This window comes from Amblyraja radiata, chromosome 30, assembly GCF_010909765.2.
Source record: "Amblyraja radiata isolate CabotCenter1 chromosome 30, sAmbRad1.1.pri, whole genome shotgun sequence".
NCBI lineage: Eukaryota > Metazoa > Chordata > Chondrichthyes > Rajiformes > Rajidae > Amblyraja > Amblyraja radiata.
In genome coordinates, this window is record NC_045985.1 from 20,303,520 (window position 1) to 20,313,783 (window position 10,264).

Below are 10,264 nucleotides of genomic sequence, written 5' to 3' on the forward strand. Positions count from 1 at the left end.
ACATTACCACACCAATAAGCTCACAGACGTGTGCAGGAAGGAACTGCAGATGCTGGTTTAAATCGAAGGTAGACACGAAGTGCTGGAGTAACTCAGCGGGACAGGCAACATCTCTGAAGGAATATGCGATGTTTCGGGCCGAGACCCTTCCGCAGACTTGTCAAAGACCAGACTAGTCTGAAGAAACATAGAATAATAGGTGCAGGAGTAGGCCATTTGGCCCTTCGAGCCAGCACCGCCATTCAATGTGATCATGGCTGATCCTCTAAAATCAGTACCACGTTCCTGCTTTTTCCCCATATCCCTATATTTCTTTAGCCCGAAGAGTTAAATCTAACTCTCCTGAAAACATCCAGTGAATTGGCCGCCACTGCCTTCTATGGCAGAGAACTCCACAGATTCACAACTCTCTGGGTGAAGACATTTTTCTTCATCTCAGTCCTCAATGGCCTACCCATTATTTTAAAACTTTGACCCCTGGTGCTGCTCCCCCTACATCGGGAACATTTTTCCTGCATCTAGCCTGTCCAATCCTTCATGAATGTTATGTTACCATAAGAACTCCTCTCATCCTTCTAAATTCCAGTGTCAACAAGGCCTCGACCCAAAACGTCACCCATTCCTTCTCTCCAGAGATGCTGCTTGTCCCGCTGAGTTATTCCAGCATTTTGTGTCTAGCTTCGAGCTCAAAGACTTTTTCTTCACGGGATGTTTCCTTTATTGACATGTACCCACCCCGTGTCCCGAGACCTCCTCAGTCGGGATGACCGGCGTCCAGAAGTCCAGCCTCATCTCGCACTGGTAGATGTTGGTGACCCAGGATAGCAGGGCCGGTCCGGGCATGGGCTCGTCATCCCTGGTCACCCGAAAGCCCTGGGCTAGATAAAGCCGGATGGCGGGCTGCTGGGCCGTGGAGGTGTACAGGACGCACTCCCGGCAGCTGCTGTCCCGGGCCAACTCCAGCACCCGGAGGGTCAGTCTGCGGCCCAGGCCCAGGCCCCGGCATCGCCGATCGACCGAGAGGCGGAGGAGCTGGCAGCAGCCCGGCTGTCCCTCGGCCTCCTGGGCCGCCACCATCCCTCGCAGCCCACCGTCTCCCCCCTCCTCCTCCACCACCCAGAACCCCGCCCCCAGCCTCCCCATGTACGTCCCCTCAATGTCCGCCATGTCCGCCTCCAGCGTCTCCCTCAGGTAGCGGGCAAAGACCATGCGGCAGGCCAGGTAGAGGAGGGCTAGCAGCGCGGCGACGGGCAGAGCGGCCCAGGTGAGCAACCAGCCGGTTCCGTAGACGGCGGCCCCGGCAGTCAGGATCAGGCAGGCCGCGGCTGGCGACTGCGGGACCCGGCGGAAGGCCGGCCAAGGCATGTCCATCACACCCTCCGAGAATATCCTGCGGGCCTCCGGCGAGTCGCCGGCCCGGAACGGGCGCACGGTGAAGCGGGGACCATCTCCGGCCTTGTGGGCGACCGCCATGGTCCAGGGAGCCGCGGGGAGATGGAGAAGTTCCGGCCTGAGGAAGGAGATGCAGAGGAGAAGGGTCCGGATCTGCAGAGAGAGAAAGGGCATGTGAGACATGCATCTCCTCTAACCTCATAGGTCAGTGAGCAAGGAAACAGGCCCATCCACACTCGTCCTCCATGCATGCCTGCGTTTGGCCCATCTAAACATTTCCTAGTTAGATAGAGCTCTAGAGGCTAGTGGAGTCAAGGGATATGGGGAGAAGGCAGGCACGGATTATTGATACGGGACGATCAGCCATGATCAAAATGAATGGCGGTGCTGGTTCGAAGGGCCGAATGGCCTCCTCCTGCACCTATTTTCTATGTTTCTGTGTTTCTATCCATGTACTCATCTACAGCATTCAATGCTCCTAATGTCTCCTCCTCTACATTAGGCGAGACCAAGTGTAAACTGGCAACCGCTTTGCCCAACTAACGGCGTCGTGGTTGTGCGCGGTGGTAAGCCTTGTAGCGCCAGAGACGGCGGAGAGTAGCAATCGAATGGCTGTATTTCGGGGCGGCACGGTGGCATAGCTGTAGAGCTACTGCTTTACAGCGCTAGAGACCCGGGTTTGAACCCGACTACAGGTGCTGCCTGTCGGGGATGTCGAATGGGCAAAGCCGCGGGTGGGGCGTCAGTGAAATTCTTTGTATTGCTTAACTCAGCGGGCCAGGCGGTATCTCTGGAGAAAAGGAATAGATGGCGTTTCGGGTGAAAAAGTTTCCCCAGACTTTGATTCAAGGGAGAGGGAATGTAGATGTATGGTAGAGGGGGGAGGGGGGTGGAGGTGGTTCGGCTCACCTCCTTGTGCTGTCCAGATGTGGGAGGAGGAAGGGAGAGGGGAGGATCAGCGAGGGACGGAGGGAGTGTGCCCAGACTCACCTTCTGGTTGCTGGCTTCTCCTTGAGATAGACGGGACCCGTCTCTCAGCAGATGACACAAAAAAGCTGGAGAAACTCAGCGGGTGCAGCAGCATCTATGGAGCGAAGGAAATAGGCAACGTTTCGGGCCGAAACCCTTCTTCAGCAGATGACGTCCGGTTAAAGGCTGAACAGCCCGGAGACTCTGGACGCTTGTCTGCAACCGTCCATCCCAGAAGAGCATCCCGCCCAACACATGTACGGGGGGGGGGGGGGGGAGCCAACGATAATTCATTACCACTCTCCTCACCAGTATCAACCAATTACCTGCCCGCGTTTGTCCTGCCCCTTCTCGCTTCAACATTTCATTCCCCACCTCCCCCCTACAATCAATCTGAAGAAGGTCCCAACCCGAAATATCACCTATCCGTGATCTGCAGGGATGCTGCCTGATCCACTGAGTTCCTCCAGCACTTTGTGTCTTCCTTTGTAAACTGTTCCATGTTTCTACAATCTACATCCTAGAGTACTAAAGGAGGTAGCCCATAACATAATGTGTATTGGTGGCCATCTTCCACAGTTATTTAGACTCTTGGCTGTTCCCACAGAAGGGAGGGTATCCCCATTATTAGTTTTAATATAGTTTACTAATACAGCCTGGATACAGGCCCGTCGGTCCATCACGTCCGCGCCAGCCAGCGATACGTGTACACTATTAAAGCCCCTGTCCCACTTAGGAAACCTGAACGGAAACCTCTGGAGACATTGCGCCCCACTCAAGGTTTCCGTGCGGTTCCCGGAGGTTGCAGGTGGTTGCCGGAGGTTGCTGGTAGTGGAGCAGGCAGGGAGACTGACAAAAACCTCCGGGAACCTCCGGAAACCTTGGGTGGGGGCGCAAAGTCTCCAGAGGTTTCCGTTCAGGTTTCCTAAGTGGGACAGGGGCATTACAATATCCTACACACACAAGGGACAATTTACAATTTTACCGAAGCCAATTGACCAACAAACCTATAAGTCTTTGTTGTATGGGGGGAAACCAAAGCACCCAGAGAAAACCTACTATTTAACAATGGAGGGCGAGATTAAGCAGGGGTCCACAGACCAGCTTGCCTCGTGACAACAGTGGGGGAAATGCTGGACTCTAAAACAAAATAAAAATTAATTCCAGAACATTTAGAAAACATTAACAGGATCGAACAAAGTCAGCGTTTGTTTGTGAATGAATAACTGAGTAGAATAGAAACTCAACTGGTGGCATAGGTGGTGAGGCCATATGTTGAGAGAGGTGAATCTTGGACACGAGAACTCAACGAAGCATCATTGTAGGGTGGTTGATAACTTGATAACCCCAATGATTATGGAAAGGCCGTTTTCAGAGTCTGATATCAGAGGGGAATATCTGTTCCTGTCTGACGGTGCTTGATTTCAAGCTTCTGTATCTGCTGCCGAGACACAAAATGCTGGAGTAACTCAGCGGGACAGGCAGCATCTCTGGAGGGAAGGAATGGGTGATGATGTTTCTGGTCGAGACCCATCATCAGACAGCATCTTCCGCCTGTCCGGAGCAGGGAGAAGAATGAATGACCGGGGTGGGACAAGTCTTTGATGATGTTGGCTGCTTTTCCGAGGCAGCGTGGTGTAGATGGAGTCAATGGTGAGAAATCTTGTCTGCGGGATCGACTGGGTTACCTCCACAACTCACTGCAATTTATTATGGTCCTGGTCAGAGCTGTTCCCAAACCAAGCTGTGATACAGCCCGAATGTATGCTTTCTCTGGTGCATCTGCAGAAATGTATTAAAAGTAATTGGAGACGTGCCGAATTTCATCAGTCACCTTGGGAGGTATATAGGGTTAGTCCATGACAGATTGTTAGTGATATTTACGCCTAGGAAGTTGAAAACCTCAACCATTTCCTCTTCGGCACCATTCATGCTGATTGGGGCATGTAGTCTACCATGCTTCATCGGAGCAGAATTAAACCATTCAACCCATCAAGTCTACTCCGCCATTCAATCACGGCTGATCTATCTTTCCCTCTCAACCCCATTTTCGTGCCTTCTCCCCATAACCCCTTGATAATGAAGAATTAATCTCTGTAGTTCCTTCCTAGCAATTGTTTTCACTCCACAGAAAACTAACAAAGCTATCAATCTTTGTATCCCGCACCAATCAGTGTTGCTCATTTATTTTATGATGTTTAATCATGTTATTTATCCCAATGTAGTGAGGAAGACGTGCAAGGGTCTGTGTTTATCAGTGACAACAGGAAGTAGACTCTAATAGAATCTCCAGCAGCAACTTCACATTTTTAGTGGGATGACGGTGAGTTTTGCCTAATACATACAGTGCAGGCAAAAACCTCATTGGTGAAATGCGATCACACAAAGATCAGCAGAGATACAATACGAAACGTACAACATACACTCTCTCTCTCTCTCTCTCTCTCTCTCTCTCTCTCTCTCTCTCTCTCTCTCTCTCTCTCTCTCTCTCTCTCTCTCTCTCTCTCTCTCTCATCTCTCTCTCTCCTCTCTCGCTCCTCTCTCATCTCCTCTCTCTCTCTCATTCGTCTCTCTCCGTCCCTCATCTCGGTCCTCTCTCAGAGGCTCTCTCAGACTTCCTCTCTCTCGCTCGGCTCTCTCCGCTCCTCTCTCAGCGATCAGAGAGCCCCCCCGAGCTCTAGCCTCTGCGTCAGTCTCTCATTCTCTCTCTCCTCTCTCTCTCTATTCTCTCTCTCTCTCTCTCTCTCTCTCTCTCTCTATCTCTCTCTCTCTCTCTCTCTCTCTCTCTCTCTCTCTCTCTCTCTCTCTCTCTCTCTCTCTCTCTCTTGAGATCTTGCTGTCTAGGAACTGCAGATGGTGGTTTACATCGAAGATAGACAACATGCTGGAGCAACTCAGCGAGACAGGCAGCATCTCTGGATAGAAAGAATGGGTGGCGTTTCGGGTTGAGGCACTTCCTCAGACTGAGAATCATGGGAGAGGGAGACACCGAGATAAGGATGGGTAAGGTGTGAAAATGAGATCAAAAGAGACGTGGATCAAGCAAAATGTAGGACAGATCATTGTTGGCTAGGAGAAGCTGAGAACAAAGCAACCAGAGATACAATGTAAATCTCAGTCCTACCCCTTATTGTTAAACTGTGACCTCTGGTTCGGGACTCCCCCAACCACGGGAAGATTTTTCCTGCATCTAGCCTATCCAATCCTTTAAGAATGGTATACGTTTCTATAAGATCCCCTCTCATCCATCTAAATTCCAGTGAGTACAAGCCCAGTTGACCCATTCTTTCATCATATGTCAGTCCCGCCATCCCTGGTGAACATATGATCAATAGCAATAAACCTACGCTGCACTCCCTCAATAGCAAGAATATCCTTCCTCAAAAGGAGACAAAAACTGCACACAATACTCCAGGCGCGGCCTCACCAAGGCCCTGAACAACTGCAGTAGGACCTCCTTGCCTTCTCGCCGGTGTGTTTCCCCCTGTGGATCTCCAGAGAGGAGGAGTAGATGAAACGGCGGTGGCAGAAGTCACACCGCAAGCGCCTGCTGTCGGTCAGCTGTGAGGCAGTAGGAAGATCAAGGATAAAGAGCTGAGGAAGCTCTTGTTGCAGGTCTCGCACCAGTAGGGCCGCTCGCCGGTGTGGAAGCGCTGGTGGATCAGCAGTTACGAGGCGCTACAGTAATCCCTGCTTGCCACCTGAAGGGCCGCTTGGCCGGTGCATCCACAGGTCGCCGCAAACCTCGCAGCCGAACGGCCGCTCCCGCACTTGGCTGCGCCGGCGGGGGGCTCTCGGCTGCGACGGGCTGCCGAAAACTCGACCGTGAGACCTCGCAGACGAACGGGGTCTCGCCGCTGTGCAAGCTGCAGGTAGCCGGCGCTGCGGAAATCCTTCCCGCAGGCGTCAGAGCGGAACGGGAGCCGCCCGCTCCGGGAATTCTTGCTCGCCGGTGTGCAAGCGCCAGTGTTGCAGCAGCGCCGAGGCTGCATGCCTTGCATTGGAAGGGCCAGTCGCCGGTGTGCCCGTGTTGGTGTCTGCCAAACTCGGGGAGTGCCCCTAGCCCTTCCCACACACCTCGCATCTGAACAACAGCATGCACAGGTGACCCGGCAGCTGGGCGAAAGTCCAACCGCACAGCCCACAACAGTGTGGCATCTAACTTCCACATTGCCCGGGGCGGCGGACGGGCCGGGCTAAAACTCCAGAGAACCCCCTCTTCCCCGCCGCGACGCCTGTAAAAACAAGGGCAACAATCACACTCCGGCGTCACCTGTGGTCAAGAAGACTTTCGAAACATCGTACAGATGATCGGAATAGAATTGGGCCATTCGGCCCATCTAGTCTACTCCGCCATTCAATCATGGCTGATCATTCTATCCCTCCTAACCCCATTCTCCTGGCTTCCCCGCATAACTCCTGGCACCCGTACTAATCAAGAATCTATCCATCGCTGCCTTATATATCTCCATTGACTTGGCCTCCACAGCCTTCAGTGACAAATTGGCTTTCATTAGATAAAGTATTAGTTTAGTTTAGACCATTTGGAAGAGTGGGCTGAAAGATGGCAGATGGAGTTTAATGCTGATAAGTGTGAGGTGCTACATCTAGGCAGGACAAATCAAAATAGGACTTACATGGTAAATGGTAGCGAATTGAGGAATGCAGTTGAACAGAGGGATCTAGGAATAACTGTGCATAGTTCCCTGAAGGTGGAATCTCGTGTAGCTAGGGTGGTAAAGAAAGCGTTTGGTGTGCTGGCCTTTATAAATCAGAGCATTGAGTATAGAAGTTGGGATGTAATGTTTAAATTGTACAAGGCATTGGTGAGGCCAATTCTGGAGTATGGTGTACAATTTTGGTCGCCTGATTATAGGAAAAATGTCAACAAAATAGAGAGAGTACAGAGGCGATTTACTAGAATGTTGCCTGGGTTTCAGCAACTAAGTTACAGAGAAAGGTTGAACAAGTTAGGTCTTTATTCTTTGGAGCGCAGAAGGTTAAGGGGGGACTTGATAGAGGTCTTTAAAATGATGAGAGGGATAGACAGAGTTGACGTGGATAAGCTTTTCCCATTGAGAGTAGGGAAGATTCAAACAAGAGGACATGACGTGAATTAAGGGACAGACGTTTAGGGGTAACATGAGGGGGAACTTCTTTACTCAGAGAGTGGTAGCTGTGTGGAATGAGCTTCCAGTGGAAGTGGTGGAGGCAGGATCGATTTTATCATTTAAAAATAAATTGGATAGGTATATGGACGGGAAAGGAATGGAGGGTTATGGTCTGAGTGCAGGTAGATGGGATTAGGGGAAAATAAGTGTTCGGCACGGACTTGTAGGGCCGAGATGGCCTGTTTTTCGTGCTGTAATTGTTATATGGTTATATGGTTATATAGTTTAGATCAACACAAAATGCTGGAGTACCTCAGCACGCCAGGCAGCATCCTTGGAGAAAAGGGACAGTTTGGTCTGGCAACTGCTCTGCCCAAGGCAGCAACAGATTGCACAGTTGCAGATATAGCCCAGTACATCACCCACAGCAGCTCTATATACAGCAGGTCCATCTGCTCTATATACACTTCTCACTGTCTCGTGAAAGCAGCCAACTTAATGAATGGCCACTCATACCCTGATCATTCCTCATCATTTCCCCCCTTTTGTAAGTTTGTAATCACTTATCAAGAGCCGTTTCTTCCCCGCTGTTATCAGACACTTGAACGGACCTGGTGTTCAAAAGGGAACTGCAGATGCTGGAATATCGAAGGTACACAAAATTGCTGGGGAAACTCAGCGGGTGCAGCAGCATCTATGGAGCAAAGGAAATAGGCGACGTTTCGGCCCGAAACGTCGCCTATTTCCTTCGCTCCATAGATGCTGCTGCACCCGCTGAGTTTCCCCAGCAATTTTGTGTACCAACTTGAACGGACCTGTCAGATGCCATGGGGAAAAAAATCACCTTCTCCCCATCTACCTCAATGTGACCATTGCAAATTCTAAACTGCATTTTCTATGCAGCTGGAACACTATATTCTGCACGCCTTCTCCCTTCTCATTTGCACGGCCCACTGTATCCCTGTACGGTTTGATTATATTCATGTATGGTATAACTTCATAAGTGATAGGAGCAGAATTAGGCCATTCGACCCATCAAGTCTACTCCACCATTCAATCATGGCTGATCTCTTCCGCCTCCTCCCCATCTTTCCCTATCTATCCCCATTCTCCTGCATTCTCCCCATAACCCCTGACACTCGAGCTAATCAAGAAACCAGCAATCTCTGCCTTAAAAAATATCCACTGATTTAGCCTCCAAAGCCTTATGTGGCAATATATTTCACATTGGCCTTCATCAGATAGAGTAGTAGAAGCATAGAAACATAGAAACATAGAAAACAGGTGCAGGAGTAGGCCATTCGGCCCTTCGAGCCTGCACCGCCATTCAATATGATCGTGGCTGATCATTCAACTCAGTATCCTGTACCTGCCTTCTCTCCATGCCCCATGATCCCTTTAGCCACAAGGGCCACATCTAACTCCCTCTTAAATATAGCCAATGAACTGGCCTCAACTACCTTCTGTGGCAGAGACTTCCACAGATTCACCACTCTCTGTGTAAAAAATGATTTTCTCATCTCGGTCCGAAAAGATTTCCCCCTTATCCTTAAACTGTGACCCCTTGTTCTGGACTTCCCCAACATCGGGAACAGTCTTCCTGCATCTAGCCTGTCCAACCCCTTAAGAATTTTGTACGTTTCTATAAGATCCCCCCTCAATCTTCTAAATTCTAGCGAGTACAAGCCGAGTCTATCCAGTCTTTCTTCATATGAAAGCCCTGCCATCCCAGGAATCAGTCTGGTGAACCTTTTCTGTACTCCCACTATGGTAAGAATGTCCTTCCTCAGATTAGGAGATCAAAACTGTACGCAATACTCCAGGTGTGGTGTCACCAAGACCCTGCACAGCTGCAAAGTTCAGTTTAGATGGACACAAAGTGTTGGGGTAACTCAGTGGGCCGGGCAGCATCTCTGGAGAAAAAGGATGGATGATGTTTCGGGTTGGTACCCTTCTTCAGACTGAATGTAGCGGGGAGGAATTGGAAGTAAGAAAAGGCCAGAACAAAGCAGGGTCAAAGTGTGTAGAAATAAACTGCAGATGCTGGTTTACACTGAAGATAAACACAAAGTGCTGGAGTAACTCAGCAGGTCAGGCAGCATCTCTGGAGAAAAGGGATGGGTGATGCTTCAGGTCGAGACCCATTAGTTGAGTTTGTTTTTGAGACACAGTGTGGAAACAGGATCTTCAGACCACCGAGTCCGCGCCGACCAGCGATCATCGTACACTAGTTCTGTACTAAACTATGTGTTGACAAGAGCATGTACAAACTCCACACAGATGATGCCCGAGGTCAGGATCGAACCTGGGTCTCTGACGTTATGAGACAGCGGATCTACCAAATGCGCCACTAAGCCGCCCTTGTCTGTGATTGGGTCAGTCTCTTGCATCTATAAACTTTGCCAACCCCTAGCAAAAGCAGCCACCAGCATTGAAGAGGCTTCTGAATGGGTTCATGGTTAGGAAAGGAATGGAGAGATATGGATCATGTGCAGGCGGAGGAGATTAGTTTAGTTTAGTTTAGAGATATAGCAGGGACACCGCCCGTTTGGCCCACGGGGACCACGTCAACCATCGATCACCCGTTCACACTGTTTGTATGTGATCCTAAGTTCTCATCCACTACCTGCACATCAGAGGCAATTTACGGAGGCCAATTTATCTCCATACCTGCACGTCTTTGGGATGTAGGCGGAAACCGGGGCATCTGGAGGAAACCCACGTGGTCACAGGGAGAGCGTGCAAACTGCTCACACAGACAGCATCCGAGGTCGGGATCGAACCTGGGTCTC

At 50.5% G+C, this 10,264-nt stretch overlaps 1 protein-coding gene across 1 annotated transcript; it reads right to left on the reverse strand.

Moving 5' to 3' along the window:
* Positions 1-717: 717 nt before the first annotated feature.
* LOC116990031 (probable N-acetyltransferase CML1) lies at positions 718-1,473 on the reverse strand. The gene has a single exon (XM_033047556.1). The coding sequence runs from the start codon at positions 1,471-1,473 to the stop codon at positions 718-720; it is 756 nt and encodes a 251-aa protein (XP_032903447.1).
* Positions 1,474-10,264: the final 8,791 nt, after the last annotated feature.